General features: G+C 42.7%; 1 protein-coding gene across 1 annotated transcript in view; it reads right to left on the bottom strand.

Moving 5' to 3' along the window:
* Window positions 1-9738: 9738 nt before the first annotated feature.
* MAOB (monoamine oxidase B) overlaps window positions 9739-21850 on the bottom strand; it is an 89909-nt gene continuing 77797 nt past the window's right edge. Inside the window, exons 9-15 of the mRNA XM_032476048.1 lie at window positions 20264-20360; window positions 18796-18849; window positions 16382-16439; window positions 13239-13336; window positions 12524-12635; window positions 11798-11860; window positions 9739-10744 (exon numbers count right to left, since the gene is read on the bottom strand). Coding sequence (XP_032331939.1) covers window positions 10592-10744; window positions 11798-11860; window positions 12524-12635; window positions 13239-13336; window positions 16382-16439; window positions 18796-18849; window positions 20264-20360 — 635 coding nt within the window. The 3' untranslated portion in view covers window positions 9739-10591. The remainder of the gene's footprint in view (window positions 10745-11797; window positions 11861-12523; window positions 12636-13238; window positions 13337-16381; window positions 16440-18795; window positions 18850-20263; window positions 20361-21850) is intronic.

A 21850-nucleotide genomic window follows, 5' to 3' on the forward strand; every position in this document is an offset into this window, starting at 1 on the left:
TCTTTGTTAATTCACCCTCTTTTGTAGGAGAGCATACATGGTAAGAGCTCAGGTCTCTGGAGCTAGCTAGATCTGGGTTTGAATCTCGGTATTGAGTGTATATTTTCCCATCTGTTAAGTGGCGCTCTTCACCTGTTCTAAGCAGTCAATAGGAGAAGGCAAGTGAAGCTATTAGTAACAATAAAAAGTTAGCCTTAAAAACAAAAATGAAGATTCAATGACAGATTGTAGTCTATTGTGACTACTGCTTCTAAAAATAATAATCTTGAAGTACCTCTCCCCTCCACTATCACCTCTCTAGTTAGTCTTCTATCAAAATGCCCTTTGTTTTTTTTTTTTTCCACCACACCACCCAATAGCTTGAGTGATTTTTCAAAAAGGTGAATCTGATCGTGTCAATCGGAGGCTACATCCCTCCAAGAGCTGCTGTTGCACTTTGGATGTGATATCCTACGGCTCACAAGGCCTTGCATGTTCTATCCCCTGCCTGCTCCTCTACCCCCACCTAGAGCCACTCCCCTCTCCCTCAGAACCTTCCAGCCATCTAGTTCTGCTTATAAATCCTCAGACCTATCCGGCCCTTTTTTGTCTCAGTGTCCTCTCCCTGGAAGGTTCTTTTCTCCATTCCTCACTTGGCTAAATCCTTGAGGTCACTGATGAAATACCACCTCCTCAGAGATGCCCTTCCTGACAATCCCTCCCCTGCAACGAATTCTCCATCAGAATTTCTTATCATCTTCTTTACTTTCCCTCCATAAAGATTTAAAATTACAGATTTGTTTAAATGATGCTTAATGTCTCCCCCAAATGATAGGCCCCACTCTAAGTGGGTTCTACGTGTGTGGAGATCTGGAGGCCATCAGCCCTCTGGGCAGATAGATGAGGTCTTGTGTGGCTGGAGCCCCCAAGCTCCTCACTTCCAGGCATGGAGTAAACTTATCCACTTTCCAAAAATGCCATACAACGCAATCATTTTGTTTTCTGCATGGTATGATCAAGGATCACCATTAATATGCAGATTTTACTATGAAACATCATTTGCAGGGGGAAAATTAAAACCCAGTCATTTCCCTGGACCACAATTTCATATGGCGCCCAGTATCAGAATGCTAATGACATAGCTTCAAACGTATCCAACCACAAATTCAAGTTTGCTGCTCTTTAATTATTTTACTTCCATTGTAACATGCCCTCAAAAGAAGGAATTTAAATGAGCCAATTAGTAACTGGAGGTCAGTCTGGAAGAAATAATTGACAAGACCAGGCCTCAGATCTCACCAGGGCTCCTTGGGTTTAAATTGGAATCCAAGAGAGAAGCATTTATTCGTTATTTATTTCACTCAATCATTTATGACATGCCTAGTCTTGAGGGGAAGCTGGGTATCTGGCTGAAAGACAAAACTAACAAATTAAAATGAACAAGCACAGAAAGGAACAAATCCAGTCTTGCCTCAGCTCACTTCCAGGGCTAGGATTGACCCAGGGCACCCCCAGGAAGGGCGCCTCTGGCTTCTTAAAGTTGGGCCAAACTTCTCCCTGGCCCTCTGCACCCCAACTCCCAAGCACATACGTGAATCTGTCTAAGGTAGAAATTCCTGGTTAGGTAAACAGAAGACAGCACTGGGGCAATACGAGCGTGGTTTAACATCGGGTGGGTGCTTTCAAGCACTTGGCAGATAACATCTTTCATGGATTAATGTCCAGGAAAACTGGATCTGCAGTGGTCAGTCCCTCTGAGACCGAAAGAAGGAGCCCATGCCTGGTGCAATCCCATCTCCTGGGGCAGAGGCAGCATGGTAGGGGTGGGGGTGGGGTTAGGGGATCGCCAGGATGAGTTAAGGGATAGGACAGTCTCGGTGGTCAAAGAATGTTCAGGGGAAAAGGTGGGCTTGCCATGCCAGGACCCACCCATCCTCAGCCTGGGTTTCCAGGGTGGCTCGGGGTAGGGAGGAGGGCAAGGGCTTGGCTGAAAATAACAACAGGAAATCTTGATCCAGGGCAGGGCTCACTTTCAAGTTCAGGTGGAAGGGCCCCACACACAAGGAGCAGAAGCTGAGTCTCCCACAGAATTCCTGGGGGTCTGCTGATGGCTGCTGGGCACTGAGCCTCTGTCCTGCCCCCTCACGCCGACCCTTTGTGAGAAGATGGGGTCTGAGACCCAGCCCTGGGCCAGAGGTCTGCACTTGGCAACTGAGCACTTTACCCTGTTCGCACTGTTAGAGCAGGCAGATAGCTAGACATGAGCAGAGAAAGGGGGATGCAGGCCAAAAGGCAGGAATTGGGGGAAAAAAAGAGAGGGGCACAGGGTCAAATGCAGGAAATCATATATCGTGTAAGCACCAGGGGTCCCTGGGCAGACAAAGAAAAGCAGGAACCTCTGAGTTGTTAAGAAATGACTGGATAAAGAAGATGTGGTATATTTATACAATGGAATACTATTCAGCCATAAAAATGACAACATAACGCCATTTGCAGCAACATGGATGCTCCTGGAGAATGTCATTCTAAGTGAAGTAAGCCAGAGAGAGAGAAAAATACCATATGACATCGCTCATATGTGGAATCTAAAAAAAAAAGAACATAAATATAAAACAGAAACAGACTCATAGACATAGAATACAAACTTGTGGTTGCCAGGGAGGAGGTGGGAAGGGATAGACTTGGAGTTCAAAATTTGTAGATACTGACAGGCATATGCAGAATAGATAAACAAGATTATACTGTATAGCACAGGGAAATATATACAAGATCTTGTGGTAGCTCACAGTGAAAAAAAATGTGACAATGAATGTAAGTATGTTCATGTATAACTGAAAAATTGTGCTCTACACTGGAATTTGACACAACATTGTAAAATGGCTATAACTCAATAAAAGTGTTTTTAAAAAATAAAAACAAACAAAAGAAATGACATATTTTGGGGTGACACGTGGCCTGGAGGCCGACAAAGAATGGTGGGAAAAGGCAGAGATTTTCTAGTGTCTGAATGTAACTTTTGCTTATTAGGCCCTCATTACAATAAAATTAGCCTTGCAGATTAGAAGTATCCATCATGCACTGATGCCATGACACTTCCAATCGAGACTAAATAAGGACAAAAATCCCTCCTCCCCTCAGGAAGGTGGAGTTGGGATGGAAACCAGGGAATATGACCCCAAACCCTTCCCTTCCCAATGAATATACCGCCCATTCAGTTTTACACCCTATGTAACCAACTTGCCAAAGAAACCCAGCACAGCTGCTCACCTGAGCCTGCCCGCTCTCCCCTGGAGAGTGTACTATCTATCCCTTAATAAACCCCTGCTTTACTTTCTTAACCTCTGTGTCTTATCTTAGAATTCTTTCTGAGACAGAACCTCATCACCGGCAACATCACCACATCTCCCTATGAGGCAAGGATCTAGTTGGAACACAGGTGCTGCCAATCTCCGACCCTGCTTACCCTGCCAGCTCAATATGACCTTTCATACTCCTGCTGAGGTCTGGACCCCTGAATCCACCTGCACTAGTCTCCAAGGAACCACGACAGAATCACCTGCCAGCCCCATCTGGGATCCCATGTTCTGCCCCGCTCACCTGTCTGGGTCACCCTCCCAAGCCAGATGTTCTGTGTGATTGGCACTCTGAGCCTCACTGGGGGGTGGGGGAGCTCACTGGGCTCAGCCAACTCTCCACTCCTTGGCTTCCTGAAGAAAGCTATTCTAGAGCTGAAGATGAAATGCAGAAATTCTCTAGGCTGACAACAGGGCAGGATGCCCAAGGCAGAGGAAATATTATTGCCCGCAGGTCGAAGTCCCAGGGGAAGATTCTCAGGCCACAGTCAGCTGGGGAGACAAAAGGCCAAGAGAACTTATGTCAGCCTTCCTCCCTCACCTTTCTTTCTTCTAGTTCTCTCACTCATCCACGTTTTCATAGTGCTTTTTCAAATAGAGAACCCATCTTTCTGCGATCAAGCCATGAAAAGTACCTTTTAGCATCTCCCTGCTGGCCCCGGGGAAGCAGTGGACATATATGGGACCCTCTTCCCCACATCAGCAGGGTCTTGGGACGGGAGAAGGTCACCAACTGAAGTGCACCAGGAGGAGGACCAAGGAGAGACTTGAGGCAAAGCTGACTTGAAGGAGGAGGGCGGAAAGAGGAGCCCAGAAACACATGGGGAAGGAGGACTCATTGGGTCTCCCAATATCCTGCAGTCCCCCTATGCTGATGTTACCCATAAATTCATTTTCAGAGTAGGCTTCATCCCTAATTGACCACAATTTGATGAAACTCATTCACACTAGGGTGAGATGTGCCAAGAATCCACTTGGTGAGTTGAATGTGCATTTTGAGAAAGCCCAATTCAAGAGGCTCTCAGATGTAATATTTCAGCAGTGGAACAAAATGAACTAACAACATTTCAGATCTGGGTCAATCTGTCCTTGCCGAAGTCCCTCAGATTCCCCACCTACATCACAGCTGGCCTTCCCTGGGTCCAGCTGCCGGTCCACCTTCACCTCATCCACTGACTGCTCACCCACCATCTCCTGTCAGCACAAGTCTTGATTTTCTGTTTTCTTTTATTAACTATATTTACATGTACTGCTGGATCTCATCTCAAATTCTTTGGCAAGTGGCAGACAATGAACAAATCCATAAATACAGCAGCAGATTGTTTAAACAGGTGTCTGAACTCCAGAAACCTGTAACAGAAATGTTGAAGGGAGATTTAAAAACAAATTGTTTTTAGAGGGGGAGATAATTAGGTTTATTTATTAATTTATTTAAATGGCGGTACTGGGGATTGAACCCAGGATCTCGTGCGTGCTAAGCATGTGCTCTACCACTGAGCTCTACCCTACTCCCACAGTAGTCTTTCTTAGGGATCATAGCTGTTTGTGCAAATACATACTGAACATTTCACATGGAATGTTTGGATGTTTCAGGGTTCGCCCTCAGACATTTCTCTAGCTATTCTCAATCCCATAGCTCCCCAAGTTATATCACCAGCCACACCTTCTCCCCTAAACTGTAACAGATAGGGTGAACAGTCTACCCGACATCTCTACCTGGATGTCCATGGATATCTAATAGATAGCCCCTGTCTGGTATACTAGACGAAGCCCTCAGATTCTTTGGCATAGACAACTGTGCTGACCTCTGAGCTAGCCTCCTGCTTCCACTCTTCCTACTATAACAGCCTACTCTCCCCACTGCAATGTGTGTCACAAGCTGGATTCCCCAAGAAGCCGACTCTGAGATGGAGATTTGCATGCACGAAGTTTATTGGAGGGTGCCCTTCTGATCAACACCTGTGAGGGAGTGAGAGACGCACAGCTGGGCAAAGGGTGAAGTAGGATTCTGATGCAATTGCAGTAGAGGCATCGGCTGATCCCACGGAAGCTCCGCAGCTGGGATAGTCCTTTGTATGCACCCACTGCCCAGTCATCAGAGGGATGTGGGCTACTCCTAGGAAGGGCATGTCTTGGGCCAGGTGCCTTTCTTCAGCCCAGCGAAAGGGACACCGCCATGAGCCATCAGCCTCCCAACTTCCGGGTTGGGAGAATGAGGGCAGCAGGACCGACTACGGAGTGATTCTCGTAAACATTTGCCAGACCAACCCCCCCTACTAGAAACCCTCCAGTGAATTATCTTCAAACTTATAATAAAAGCTGAAGTCTTTACTATGTAGAGCCGAAGACTCCCTATGTGATCTGGCTCCTGTCTGACTCTCCAATCTCATTTGCTACCACTAGCTTTCTGCTACTGTTTCTCCTGCCAAACTGGCCCCTTTGCTATGCCTTTAACACTCCAACCATACCCTCACCTCTGGGCCTTGCACTGACTGTTTCTCCTGTCTGGAATGCTCTTCTTCCAAACCGCATCATGCTTCATTCCTTTCATTTAGATCACTGTTTAAAAGTCACTTTCTCAGCGAAGCCTAACCTGATCACCCAGTTTCCTATAGCCATCCCCCACTGCCACATGGCTCTCTACCCCCTCGCCTTGCTCACTTCTTTTTTTTTGAAATTGAAGTATAGTCAATTTACAATGTTGTGTTAATTTCTGGTGTACAGCATAGTGATTCATTTATACACATATACATGTATTTCTTTTCATATTCTTTTTCATTATAGGCCATTACAAAGTATCGAATGTATTTCCCTGTGCTATACAGTAGGACCTTGTTATTTATCTATTTTATATATATCAGTTAGTAACTGCAAATCCCAAACTCCCAAATTATCCCTCCATACCCTCTCTTTCCCTCCAGTAACCATAAGTTTGTTTTCTATGTCTGTGAGTTTCTCTGTGTTTTACAAAAAAAAAAAAAAAAAGAGATGGCCATTGGGGAGTGGCCTGTAATGGCTAGAGCCCCCTCTGTGTGCCTTGTTCCTATACTGCTCCTTTCATGGCCTACAGTGTCTTTGCTTACGTAGCACTTGTGGCATTGGGCACCTAAAATAACGGAAGTTCAGGGATGCAGGGAGTTGGCAGGGAGGCTCTTATTTCACTTAAAGACACATTTATTTCCTGGTTTTAACATTCTAAGCAGCTTTTAGAAGACATTATTTTGAAGACAATTCTGTCCTTGGAGTGCTTCTAAAACATACAGGGTCAACATCATCACTGAGCTTTGCCCTCCAGAAGGAGTTATATTTATTGAAACCCAGCCTTGCCCTTAGACTAAGAGCCTGAGCATTTGGCAGCACCAGAGGTCAAACAGCAGAAGAGGAGAAGAGCAGGTAGGGGACGAGGCCAGAAAGGAGGGATGGGCTGTGGGGCTGAGGGGTTTCGAGGCCAGGCCAGCTGAGACCCTGAGACAGCTGGTCTCCCTCTCACTGCCCCTACAAGACTCCAGGACTTTCTCCTTGATTTCCTAAAACCCAATGATAACATTTTTTGGGGGGAGGATAATTAGGTCTATTTATTTTTTAAATGGAGGTGCTGGGGATTGAACCCAGGACCTCACACATGCTAGGCAGGCGCTCTACCACTGAGCTATGAGCTCTACTACTGAAAACATGTTTACAGCAGGTTAAGGAAGTGATCTCAGGGAGCAGAAGTGGGATCAGGAAGAGTGAAACAGGGCAGGGGGAAAAGCCAAGGGGAAGTTATCCAGGGAGGAGGAGAGGGTAATAGCTCAATAGCAGAGCACATGCTTAGCATGCATGAGGTCCTGGTTTCAATGCCTGCTCCCCACCCCCAGAAGAAAAAGAGTAATCAAACTGGTCACTGCTGTGGGCTACCGTGGCTTAGTGTGGCCAGGGACCCTCTGAGGAGCCATGCACAATGCATCTCAGAAAGGTGTATTTATCTCCCATTGGTCAAATTCTCCTGGAGAGTGATCTTAATGACATTTTTAAAGCCCTTGTCTGAGGTTCTGCTTTTTGAGGAGGACCCAGCCTACGACACCCATGCCTTCCAATCAAGATAGCCTTTATTTAGTCAAGCAGTTCTTATGACCCAAGAAACATGTCTCACACTTTAATCTGTTGAATTAATGCTTACTTTTCATAGAGCAGCACCGTTTCCTTCTATTCCAAGTGTTTCATGAGCATCTTCTTTTCACACTGACATAGCTGGGTAGCTAAAATAGAATGGAGGCAGAGAGCAACAGGTCTCTGAGAAAGACTCAACTCCACCTGTCTAAGCCCTGTTGTACCTTTGAACTAGTGATTCAGCCTACCCTGAAGCATAATAGTTGGTGAATAGCCCTCAGCTAAGACCTTCACAGAGAAGGTCTATGAACATACTTGCCTTCTTTCCAATCTGCTAAATTAAACTCTTCATGTAAAGCTTAGATGTGTGGGTCTTTCCAAAGCATCTCAGTAATTCTATCATATACCCTCAATTGAAAATCATTGCTTGAATCTCATCACCTGCCCAAACAAACAAACAAACAAAAACTGGATTCAACCAGTTATTAGTGCTACTTCAACTAAAATATAGTCAAGAAGACATTTGATACTTTCAAAATGAATATGAGGAAAAATGAAAATTAGCTTTCTGCAAAAGAAGGCTAGACACCTTCTTTTTAAAAAGAGTAGGTATAATGGGATTGTCAAATCCAGAGTTATAATGAAAATTACAGGAATCCATTCATTTATTTTTGAGACATTATGATGCCTTAGGCACCATAAGAGATAAGGAAGATGAACATTAAAAAATGAATAGAAGACAGCCTCTATTCTAAAAAACAGGTGACAATAATGCCAGTTCACTGAACAAGATGTATAGAAATCACAACTTTATCTTCCATTGTTCATTCAAACCTGTTCAGTGAGGGAAGTTTCTGCCCTTCTTGTTGAAAAACCCTGGCAGGTCTATGACTCTATCAATCACTCTTAAATTAGAGCCAATCCTAAGGTTTTTTTCTTAAGTCACAAGGCACGGCTTCAATTCAATAGTTTGAATGTCCAATATTGTGGAATAATCAAATCTCCAAACTCGATTTAGAGTTCAGATTTCTCCCCTCTTGCACTTAGGACCAGCTTCAGGGGCTGTTGCACCATCTTGCAAGAGCCTGTGGTTAACTCTTCCCCTCCTTCTCTACTCCTTGCTTAGCTTGCCAACTGTGAATCTGGGATTTCATGGATTGGGTGTAGACAGGGAGGAGGGAAAGAGGCTCCTGAATATTCCTACTTGACCGGTTCTCTTATGACATAGTTTTATATGCTCTGGGCCTGGCTGTTATGAGAACTGATTATTTCTTGGATTTACCTTGGTAGCTAATAGCTAATGTAACTCGGCATCTCATACCATGTCATTTAACAAGATGGTACAATTGCAATATCATATGGTAAGTGCAGGATGAGAGGTCTAGGCATGTGGCATTGGGAGAACAAAGAAAAGGGCTCCCTGGCCCAGCTGGAGGATGAGTGGTCCAGGAGACTCCCGGAGAAGGCAATTCTTTGACTCTTACTAGCTGTGTTGGAGTTAGTTAGCAGTATGATGACTCTCGGGCTGTGGGGCACTGTTTCAGAAGGGTGTATGCTCAAGTAGACACTTCTCTGCCAAATACATTATATTCCTAGCCAGATTCAAAAAACAAAATGGCTACAGAAGTCTTAGTGTGTTCTTTAATTTCCTCATTTAGTCTCTCAAGTTCCTACAAATTCATGAATATAAATGTCACTGTAAAATCAGAAATACTATTATTGATTGACCCTGGGAGATTTCTTAAATTTCATTTATGCTGAGAATCATAACCTTCATTTTCTAAAGGAGCATGTGAGAATGGTCACTTGTGGATTTAAAATATCTCCTGATAAAAACTGACCTTGGGAGTTGAGAGGTATGAGTACTTTGAAATGATGATCTCATTTAAAAAGTAGTTCAAATAGGATTTAATGGACTGTGAAACTGTAGTTTTAAATGAATAAATGTACCTAGTAAAAAGCCTTGCACCGATAAGGAATATGAAAGGTCAACTAAAATATTATAATTATCTTAATAGTTAAAGCATCTTGCTTATTAATATGTCAATTATTTTGACAGCCTATTTTGGGGGAGGGCAGTGAAAGCAAGGAGTCTTGTCTTTTAGCATCCTTATCATATCATTACAAATCATTTCCCAAGTGCTCACACAGAGCCCACCCATAATGGGTCACACAATCAAAATGCACACATCATCTGAGCTCCAAGGAAATTTTGACTAAATGATTTTAAGCCACAATTATATACTTAACACTGGATCTTGATTTGACCTGTTAAAACCTTGAAAGTCATTACCTTCAAAAGAAAAGACAACAGACATCTGGTCAATCAACTTTATTTTCAATTATTTGAACGTGTACTGATCTTTGTATCCAGACACAAGGCAGGGTACAAAAGGAAGAAAAGACAAGATTCCTACCATCAAAAAAAAAATTAAAATGAGCAGAAGACACACTGCACAAGACAGTATGACTTAAGGATATATACTGAGTAGCATCTGAGTAGTGCAGAACGACTTAGTAAACCCGCACAAGGGGACACCATCGGCAACCATGACAAGGAGGGGAGGAGAGTGATTGGGAAATTCATCCTGGGGGACGGGAAAAGCAGTGGACCTGTGTTCTAGTCCCCCAAATATCAGTGGCTTATTGTGGACATTGAGCAATTAAGTTCCACCTTTCTCAGCTTCAGTTTGCTCAGCTCTAAAATAGAAAGTAAGGACTAGGTGGTCTTTAAGGTCTTCCAGCTATAACAATACAGGATTCGAAGGACAAATGCAGAGAGCTTGGAAGATGTGGACATTACAGGTAATAAGAAGGACAAGCACAAAGCCACAGAGGTGGGAAAAAACTAGATTTTTTGTGTGCATGGGCAAGGTGTATGGGAGGACAGCAAGGACCTTAACGAGCCTATTTAACTACTGTAAAGATTCTGGGGCCAGTAAACTTGGAAATGGGTGAGACAGAGTGCTACGCTGGGTAAGAGACAATACTCAGGGATCAAAACGGAGAAAGAGATAGTGTGTTTCCTGTGGTGGGAAGTCTGACTTATCTCCACGCCCCCACCTCACTCTACATTCTTTGTGTCTTCATGGAACTTTATTACAACTCTTTCCCCAAACCCACACACCAAGTAGAATAAGAAGAGGCTGTGGTTACTGATGCCTCCCAATTTAGATCCTCACAAGTAGCCCCCTTTTGTGGGCCAGGTAGCCAAGAGCAGCTGCGGAAACGATGGTGGTCAATCCAATCAGCCTCAGCAGGCCCGGCACGGAGGGCAAATGTCTCTCCAAGAAGGTCGTGGTAATGGGATTTGCAGGGACATCCTGGGTTCAGAGAACATTTGGTGTCAGTACAGGGCTTGTGCATTTTGCTCCAGAAAGTGTATTTCCTCTGGTTCTCTGAACTTGACCCAGTCTGGTCAACCTCTAGGCCATTAAACAGAACACTCCCTTTGCTCATAACATTCATCTCCAGTCCCCCTTGGCTCCGTACTTGACTCATTCTGACTACTAACTTCAAGTCTCAGTTTACACTTCACTTCCTCCGGGAGCCTTTCCAGCCTCCCCAAGCTAAGTTGACTCCCTCTTTTTACATTCTCAGTGTCTCATCTTCACCTCCCTCACGCTTTGGGGTGATCATCTGTTCTCCCCACCACACGCTGAGCTCTGTGAAAGCGCTGCTGTACCATTATCCCAGCGGCTGATGCACAGCAGGTGCACAATAAGTATTTGTTGGGTGAATGAATCCGTGGTCCACTCACTCCTCAGTCCCATCTGTGCCAGAAGCACTAAAGAGAATGCCTTTGGAGTGGCAGGGCTGTTCTTTTTGACTTCACACCTGATAGATGAATAACTTTGACCTTTTTGACCTTTGTCCTTCACAGTACATTTCACTCTATCTCTCTGTATCTTTCCTTCCAGTCAGGAACATTTCCTGGGGTTTTATTACAAAATGATAGGTATATTGAAAATGCATTTTTAATTGAAATCTGCTCTGTTTCATTCTACCCCCTTACCCCTAGCCAGGGGATGCTGACATATCTTCCTTTCATTTCCTCCTTCCTAGCACCAGGTTAGAAATTTATTCAACAGGCATTTATTGAGTTCTTAATATGTCTAGAACTCTCTGAATAATGTCTCGTCTGACCAAAAAATAATTTATTTTTCCTTAATAATCTGCAATGGATGTGACAGCTACAAATTTATCAAAGTTCTTCTAAATCTCTCACCTCTCCCCTAACCCATGGCATCTTTTTAAACATTCATGGGTTGAATCACTTAGAGAAAGGTATGTGAACAGATACAAGCATGTTCAATTCGCGAATAATTGTTTTTAGAGGAAAGAAATTTAAATTCATGAAATAAAATATAACCTACCACAGACTCGGGTTCAGGCTGCCAGATTTCATCTTCTGGGATCTTCCCCATGGCATGCAGGATCTGAAAAAGAGCATCTCGGTGAATAAGAAAAATGACACCATCTTTCACCTAATCTTCTCCTTAAATAAAAGACTATCAATGTCTTTTGGGCTATCCATCAAAAACACCAGGGTAAAAGCCACTGAACCTTTAAAAGGATCCAAAAGGTCTTTCATCTCTGGCATAAGGGTTCAATCAATAGGCTCACCATGAATTTTAGGAGCTGTGAACACGCCTTAATAAGGATGAGATCAGGGGTGGGGGTATAGCTCATGGTGGAGCACATGCCTGGTGTGCATGAGGTCCTGGGTTCAATCCGTGAAGGAAAAAAAAAATCAATAAAAAGTAGGGATGACATCAGAGAAATTGCTGGAAAATATATAAATGAGTTCTGAGTCCTAGTAGAAACATGTTTGGTTCTGTAATATCAGACCTAGCTTATCTCTAAGTATAGCCACTGCCGTCTTTTGCCCCATGGCCTCTTTACCTTGGGTGACAGGTTAGGTATTTTCATTGTTAGTTTTGGGTTAAGGTGTTCACTTCACCTGACACTACGAAACTGTTAAAATGGTGTTTCATGGTCCTTCGGATGGGGGGTTAATGGGGAGTTGGCCTCCAGGATCTCAGACGGGTCAGGCCCGTGGCTTGTTTCCTTCCCCTCAGCCCATGACCCCCAGGCCCTACCTCCCGGGCTGCTCTCTCTCCGGCCTCCACGGCCCCCTCCATGTAGCCACTCCAGTGTGTGGCAGTCTCCGTGCCTGCGAAATAAAGCCTGCCCACTGGCTGGCGTAGAACCCTTGAAACAAAAGCAAAGAAGTAAAAGTGGTCAGTCTCAGAGAGCCAGAGGAGAGCCTTCCCACAAAGACCAAGGCTGGTCAATTTCTCTCCCACAAAGACCAAGGTGGGTCAGTTTCTTCAGCCTCTAAACATCAGGAAGCATGTTGGCAATTTTGGAATAATGTTTATAGGTTCCTCCAATTCTTGCATAGTCACAGACAAAATAAAATGAAAGCCAAAGCTCACTCCTGCAACAAGAGCTTACAGGTGAAGGGACGGACATCACTGGCGGTGAAATAAGTATTTGCCTCGAGTACATGAAGTGAGGGACTATACGTGCCCAGTGATGTACAGATCTTTTTATGGTTCACCAGCTTTGAGCAAGGAGACACATGCCCCCAGTTTCCCACCTGGTCATTCTACCACTGAACTTGCCACATCACTTCCTCTCACTGAGCAGAATTACAATGACTTCCTTAGTGAGATTAACGAGATACAAAGGAAACTGGGGATTTGCTCAGCTTTTACAAGAAACAGGGGAGAAGAGCTACACGAACCTTCTTAGAATTAGGGACTCACGTTCAGGGAATTTCAGTTAACACTGAGCACGCTTTGACTCTACCTGCCGTACTGAGTCATGATCCCCGGGGGGAAGTAGGTGGTGTAGCAGCCCCCGGAGTACTGCTCCTCACACCAGTTCTTCTCTTCATAGTGCACCGGCTGCAAGGCAGAGTGACAAAAGCTCAAAGGAGACTCAAAGGAAACGATTTAGTTCAGAATAAATCAAACACAGCCCCAATCAACTGGACAACCAATACATGTCTGAAATAGAGCCTTATCATTCTGATGTTTTTAGAGATACGACTTTGGGCAGGTAAATGCCCTTGCTAATAAACGTCTAAGAAATTCTGACTTAGAAAGTTTTCTCACTTGGTCCATTCATGTCTCAGGTACTGTTCATAAACTGTGATTGTCTAGCTCCATTTTTAAATTGGCCTTACCTATTAAGAAGTTTTTAGTGCCTAATGGTTTCAAGACAAGTTTAAAAAACTATTTATACTTATTAAAGTGGTCAAAGGAGGAAAAAAGCTGAAAAACATGTCAGTTAAGGAAAAAGAATGACTAGATTCATGTTTTGTGGGGCAAGTCAACTTTGTTATGAGAAGCTAGACAAATGAATGTTTTATTAGAATGAATGTTTTTGGGGTGGGGGGGTATAGTTCAGTGGTAGAGTGCATGCTTAGTATGCACAAGGTTCTGGGTTCAATTCCCAGCACCTCCATCAAAAAAATAATAAACAAACAAATAAATAAAACTAATTACCTCCCCCCAAAAAAACAAAAACAAAAAAGAACAAACAAAAAAATTTTTAAAAAAGGAATGAATGTTTTTGTGGGATTTAGATAGTTTTGCTGACGGTGATACTTGCAAGCAGCTATCGGTCTGAAAAATGTTTTTGCCATGAATAGGAAAAAATTAGCTGAGATTTTGCAAAGTTCAAGCTCTTTATTAAAATAACTAAATATAAGTGTTATCATTAAGCATTATTTTGAAAAAATAAAATCAACATGGCAAGTCTTAAGAGAAAAAGTGTAAAAGTAGATTTTGAAAAGATACTTTGTTTAAAAAATTTGCAGTCATATATGGGACTTCAGAGAGTCATTTGTAATGCATCCAATTTACAAATCACAAGACCCCATCTGAGGGGTGTAAGTGGCTCCCAGCCTCTGGCGGTGATCCCATGTCTCATGCCCAGCCCTCTTCTTTTTCTGCATCTGAGGGCGACAACCACCTTGTGAGCATCCTTCTCTGCTGTTTCCAGCCAGCCAATCAGAAGAAAGGTTGGACTGCATCTTTTGCTTTCCTTTGCTCCCAGAACGCAAAACAACAGACACCAAAGCAAGAGTAAAGCTAGTACCTTTCTCAATGCCGAGAGCAAACAAGAGCAGGACCAACTCATTTTTATCATCAGCAATTAATCGTCCATATTCTTCTTAGAAAAAGAGACTTTCCCACATTCAAAATGATCAACTTTTTTGGAACTTGAGAACAACTGTTTTCGCCTCCCAGTGGGGTTCCCCAGACAATCATCTCACAGGTTGTTGGAGGAACCTCAGTTACACACTGCCTCAGCCTGAGGGTGTCTCAGAACATAACTTCAAAAAAGCTGGAGTATTTAACAGGGTGGAATATCTTGAACAGCATTTAAATTTTTTTTAAATTGAAGTAGAGTTGCTTTACAACATTGTATTCGTTTCTGGTGTACAACATAGCGATTCAGTTATACATATAAATATTCTTTTTCATTATAGGTTATTACAAGCTATTGAACATAGTTCCCTGCGCTATACAGTAGGACCTCGCTGTTTATCTATTTTATATATAGTAGTTTGTATCTATTAATCTCAAACTCTTAATTTGTCCATCCCTTCACCCTTTCCCCTTGGGTCACCATAAGTTTGTTTTCTATGTCTGTGAATCTGTTTCTGTTTTGTAAATAAGTTCATTTGTGTCATTTCTTTGGATTTCACATATAAGTAATATCATCATACAGTATTTTTCTTTCTCTTTCTGGCTTACTTCACTTAGTATGATAATTGAACAGCATTTTTAAACAGAAAAACCAGGCAGTTTTTGCAGCTGTGAAATGATGTATTTTTAATGTGTATGCGTGTTTGATCTTGCTACTTCACTCATACTATCCTTGTGCCCAGAGGCTAAGCTTACACTTAAACTTGTGAAATGGCCTATGAAAGTGAAAAAAGAAACAAAACATCTTCCTCAGGATGATAACTTTTTTTTCCCCCAAACTAATCAATTAGTCACTCTTGTTCATTTGCTGAGAAAGAATTCCCCAAATCCTCAAGAGCACGTGTTTCGCTTATCATGAGCACGGGGGAAACGGCTCTTGCTTGAAAAGGATGAACAAAAATGACAAATTCAAAAGCCACAACCACTTGACTAGGGAGCCACTGCAAAGTTGAGCGAAATAAGCGTTCAAGGAATGAGATGAAGCTCAACTAGGTCATGGCGTGCCCTGCAGAGATTTGGATTTAAGAGGCTTAGCAAGTTAAACACTCTTAGCCCCTTCATTAGACTTTTCTCACACTTTAGCTGCTCATTTGTACATCAGCCTCCATTGTCTTCAACTGCGTCACAGATAACTGGATTTAATCTTCGCTCTCAAAAGGTGATTGAATCCAGGTCAAAACATTAAAGACCCAGCAGTCTGGTGAATTTAACGAGAACATCGATTCTTCATTTTCAATATTGATGAAGTGGTTGTGGATACTAGTTATTGAGCACACCTGGCCCTTTGACCATCACGGAATGCCCCCATCACACTGCCTCCCTACCCCGCCCATCCCGCCTTCAGCCTCCCGGGGAGGGGAACTACTCGTTCCACTTGAAGATCACAGCTTCCTCAGGCTACTTGCAAAAGTGTCTGGGAAATTCAGCCCAAGGGGCTCAGCTTGAGCCCATCGGCATGTCTTTCCTGCTCCAGGAAGTGCTCTGAACTCGGGGACAGGGTAGCACTACCTAAAACACAACAGTGTTGCAGGGTCCTGGGGCTGCCAGAGGCACAGCCAGGGCCCATATTCTCTGGGACGACTCATAAATTGGCCAGCTCGGCTGTGTAGACACTTTCGAGAGCGTATCAGGGAAAACACGAGCTCTAGCGCCCCACTTGCATGAATCCATCCCTGCAAGATCTGGACAAAGCAAGATCTCTCTCCCTTAAAAAGGGTTGGGAAGCAGTCTGACCTTCAGAGCTTCTTGTGAGCCTAGGACTTTTGCGTAGAGCTCGCAAAGTTTCTTCAACCTATGGGAAGAGAAGAGGAAAAGAAAAAAAAGTGAAAATGAAGAAGGAAGAAAAAGTGCAAGGTCCATAGTAGCCCCTCATTCAGAATGGTTCCAAGCTATTGCATCCACTGGAAAGTTCATTGCAATTTTTCAGAACAAGGCACTTTGTTCTAGTTCAAACACTGGAAATCGATGAGGTCACAAATAGTGTTAAAGGGAAAAAGTGATGCATTGTCTGCATCACTGGGGGCACATGGCAATTTGTTCATTCACTCAAGAAAACATTGTGTACCTCTTGTCAACCTCCTAAGCACTGGAGAGTCTGCGAGGACCGAGACAGGATTCTTGCTCGCTCTGCTTTCTCCCCCCATCCCACTGAGAAGCGATGGGCAAAGTGGAGCAGGAAAAGCTTCAAATTCGGATTCTGCCTCTTGCATCCTGTGAGGGCTTGAGCAGGTTACTTAAGCTCTCTGACTTTTAGTTTTAGCAACAAGCTGGCATGAGGTTTTCACTAATGGTGGTAAAACTGTGTGGTCCCTGGACCTGCAGCAGCAGACACATCATCCGGGGAACTTGTTAGAAATGCAAATTCTCAGGCCCCGCGCCAGACCTGCCAATTCAGAGACAGCAGTGGCAGCAAAGGGTCTTCACAAACCTTCCAGGTGATTAAGTTTGTGAACAGCTGATATAAGGCATAGAAAGTTCCCAATTCAATAACTGGTACATAATAAATGCTCAATAAATGGTAGCTCTTAAGATATTTAGTTTTATGGGTGAATGGGATGTGAGCCAAAAGTTATAATTAGTCAGTTAAAGTATAAGCTTATAGCTATTTCCATTCTGATTTTTATAGTATTGTTAAAGAGGATCTTACAGATGATTTAGAGTTAAGGCCAATGATTTTCAAAAGTATTATGATTTTAAATCCAGGAGCTCTTTCTACAAACAAAGGTATGTGAAAATGTCTATTTTCTCCTCCTTTCTCCCCTCTGTTCCATCCCTCCTTCTTCCCATCCTTTCTTCCTTCCTTCTTTCTTCCCATCCATCCTCCCTCTCTCTCTCTCATTTTTTCTTTCTTTTTTTCTTCTTAATTTGTATTTACATAAATGGACTAGCTTGGCATAAGTAGAGGAATGGTTCTACAGAGTAGAGAAAATTAAATTTAGGAATAGAACCAAATACATAAGGGAATTTAGAATCATAAAGGTGGGCATTTAAAACCCATGACAAAAAGACAGATTATTCAATAAAATGGCCCTCAGACAAATGGCTACCCATGAAAGAAACAAAGCTGGACTCCTATGTGACTCCTTCAAAATATATTTCAGAAAGAACAAAGATTTACACATAATGGATGAAATCAGAAAAGTAATGAAAAAATGGATAATTTAGAAAATAATCTTGGAATGGAAAAGTCTTTTCTATGCCTGATAGACCCTTCAGAAGCGATGATTCACAAACTGATATATTTAACTTCATAAAAAGTTAAAATTATATTACAGTATAAATATAATATACTATACAATATATTATATTATATATATTATATACAGTATAAATATAATATAATATAAATGAAGAAGCCGTAAATATGGTCAAAAGATAAACTGGGGAAAGATCTGTCCCAGGCATTGCCCCAGGCACTGGAGATCCAGCAGTGAACGACCCAGACAAAACTTCCTACCTTCATGAATCTGAATATTCTAGTGGGGACATTGTTAGGTGAGTGGCCCAGTGATGCCTCCATAGCCCAGGGCCAAGTGCAGTGGTGGCAATAGTCACAAAGCAGCCTGCTAATGGGGAGGGGGGATGTGTCATAATGTAATTCAAGGGCTCTGAGTGGTGGTGTGGGAATAGAAAATTGGTAGTGGTGAATACTAATTACTGGGAGAAATTGCCCCCTGCAGAGAAACGAGCCCCTCTGTACCTGCAATCTGTCATTGTTATACATCATTCATGAAGGATGTACTGCAGACTGCCCTGCAATGCAGTCATTTGTCTTCCTGGTTATCTTCTCCCCAAGTCAATTTTCAGCTCCTGGGCTATATCCATTTTTGTATTCTCCATAGCTCTTTGCATGGTATCTTATGTACAATAAACTCAATAAATATTATTTTGAATACTTGGTTCTTAAAATACCAGCACTGTGTCTTTATACAAGACCCTTGTAAGTAACATCATGTACAGGTAGTGCTGGGAATACTCATCGTATTAAACAGTCTTTAAGTTAAAAAGTTCAATTAAGTTGAAAGTCGGTAGAAAGAAGCAAAGGAAGAAAGAAAGGGAGAGGGGGTGTGGAGAGGGTCAGGAAGAAAGGGGACAGAGGAAGGGAGGGAGAGAAGGAGGGAAGAAAGAAAACGCACTATTTCCCTTACCTTTCATCTTTGGTAAGACGGGCCAGTTTTCTGGCTTTGTGGGAAAGAATAAACCTAAAATATACAAACAAGAGAAAGGGGGGAAATTAATGGCTGCTTTCGTCCTGGCTTCATTTCTACACCGACACATGTGCCTAGTGTACAAGTTAAAAGTCAACCAGAAGAAACAAATTATACACTGTCTAACGTTTGATGTTTTACTGTTTATCTGTTATATTCCTGACACTAAAAGATACCTTCTAGCTTCAGGGATTCAAGGGACTAAAAACAAATGACTGGCCATCATTTCTGCATAGGGTGATACCGTGAGTGACCCAACTCCCCCTACATGACTGGCGGTCAATAGGAATGCATACTGGGTCTCAAATGCCCATCTAAGGTGTGTCTGAGACTTTCCAATTTCATCCAGCCCTTGCTCTTAGGATCTATCTTCATGGTGGCATCTCCCTGGTGCCCAGCCTTCTAGAATCCACCTCCATTTCTAGCCCTATGCTTGCCTTCAACTTTACAACTGGCTTTGATCTGCCTGTTCTGACCCCTGGCTCTCTCTGAAATAAACTCATACATATTCTAAGGTCCATCTCAATTTTGGCTGTTTTGGGTAGCCACCCCTCTGCCTCTGGGCCAAGTTCTGGCCCCCATGACATCCCCATCTGCATTGGTTTTCCTTCCCAAGTTGCAAACTGGCCTGGCCTTAGCTCCTCTCTGGTGGGAACTGGAAAATCTCAGCTTTCCACATAAATACCATAGATGCCCACACAGCCTCCACAAGAAGCCCTCTTAATAAAACACCTTAAGTCAAATCTTCATATCATGCTTTCACAAAAAAAGATAGCTTACCAGAGTATGTCAACCCCTGGCACTAAATATGAAGCAAAACAAACAAACAAAATCTCATATAACAAATTTTAAAATATTATTGATTTTCTAATTCCTTTCCAAGTATTTATTCATTGGAAGACATTATTTTTTTTAAGCAATAAGTTTTCTACTGCTGGATTTGGAGAATGATGGTGATGGATACAAAAAAAAAATTATTGAACATTCTTTTTTATGGCTGAGTAGTATTCCTATATATAATATATATACCAATCTTCTTTATCCATTCATCTGTTGATGGACATTTAGGTTGTTTACATGTCTTAGATTTGCAGATACTAACTACTATATATAAAATGGACAAACAGGGTTGTACTGGATAGCACAGAGAACTATATTCAATATCTTAATTGAATATAACCTATAATGAAAAAGGATATGAAAAAGAGTGTGTGTGTGTGTGTGTGTGTGTGTGTGTGTGTGTATAAATGAATCATTATGCTGTTTACCAGAAACTAACACAACATTGTAAATCAACTATACTTCAATTTTAAAAAATGATTGAACCAAGTTTGGGGCACATTTATGACTAGCATGGGATACACTGTCAACATAAACTATCACCCACACCACCACAACCATGCCTTACCCCATTATGGCAGCATAAGTTCCATCAGGTTTGGTATCATCCAACGTGTAGGCAACTGCAGCTTCTTCTCCTTCAATAATCATGGTTCCACAGTAATCTTGGAGAAGAGCAAAATGGAAAAAGATATTCATCACCCTATCAAGCTGCAGTTGCAATGAAGCACACCTTTTGCAACTTGAGAAGCCCAAAGGCTAAAAGTAAGCTATTATATTCAAAATATATGCAGGCAAACCAAACTGATGTCAAAAGGAAGGCTAAATAGCCAGCATTGTGAAAAGCTCAAACTGTAAGCCCCTCTCTGCAAAGAAGCAATGTGATATTATGAATTAATCCAGGCCACCATTTCATGAAATCTTGTTTTCCTTGCCATTGATAAGCGTGTCCCCTTTTTCCTCTTTCACAAGAAATCAGATAAAACCAAAGATGTGTAAAAGAAATGCTAGCCCATTACTGCAAAATCGGAGGGACTGAACATTCACATTTGATGAGGAGCCACCTGTTCTTTGCTAACTAGATCTTGATTAGCTGGAGACAGGGCAGAGAGGACGTGGATAATTCAAATGCAGAATCCCAAACACTTATTTCAAACAGGACCTCCAGAACAACTTGGGAAACAATTTCAGCTCATTCTGGACAAAAGCGCCCCTCTCATTCCCCTCCAGAACAAAATACATGTCATTTCAACAAAAGAATGCGACCGAGCAATGGCGAAAATGTCAGGGCAGAATTTGAAATGCTGTAAGAATATGCTGCTACAGTGTATCACTCCTCCTGCTCTACCGTTTACTTGCAGATTGAGGTTGTTTGAACAACATTATGGTGGAAGACCTCAGAACAAATGTTGTATAGAAAATCCAGTGAGAGGGTTTCAAAATGAGGAAGAAAGAACAGAGAAAGAACTTGGAGGACATGCACTGCCCCGATCTGTATGTGAGCAGACGCACCTGTCTGGTTTCTACCTGCACTTCCTTCTCTCTCTCTCTCTCTCTTCCCATGACCCTCCCCACTTCACATTCCTGAGAATCAATGTCCTAGTTAGCCACTGGATGGAGGGGCAGTTGCATGTTCCTCAGGTGTACTGGGGCTAGGAAAAATCATTGAGAAAAACATAATGAAATATGGGAAGAAGAAATGTTTAACGTCTGTCCAAGAACTCAAGAAGATTTAAGAATACAAGGGAAACAGCTAAGGAATCACTTTGTAATAAGAAGACAAGCAAGAGAGGAGACAAATGGGACAGGATGTGGTAAGAGAAGAAAGCAAGCAGCATGGGGGTGAGGGGGTGTAGCTCAGAGGTAGAGCGTGTGCTTAGCATGCACAAGGTCCTGGGTTCAACCCCCAGTACCTCCATTAAATTAATAAATGAACCTAATTACCTCCCTTTCCAAAATTTAAAAAAAGCAAGGGCACACTGGTCAGGTGGGGGTCAGCTGGACCAGACAGAGGGCTCCTGGAGGACACCAGGCTGGCTGGGGTGGAGGCCCTGCTTTCTGGGTGGAGGGGCTCCTTGGACACTTCCTTCACAGAGCAAAGATGACCTCGGCATCACATAGGTGCACTGGGTGGAAGTGAAGGAGCAAGGGGCAG

The sequence above is a fragment of the Camelus ferus genome, chromosome X (assembly GCF_009834535.1).
Source record: "Camelus ferus isolate YT-003-E chromosome X, BCGSAC_Cfer_1.0, whole genome shotgun sequence".
Lineage (NCBI taxonomy): Eukaryota > Metazoa > Chordata > Mammalia > Artiodactyla > Camelidae > Camelus > Camelus ferus.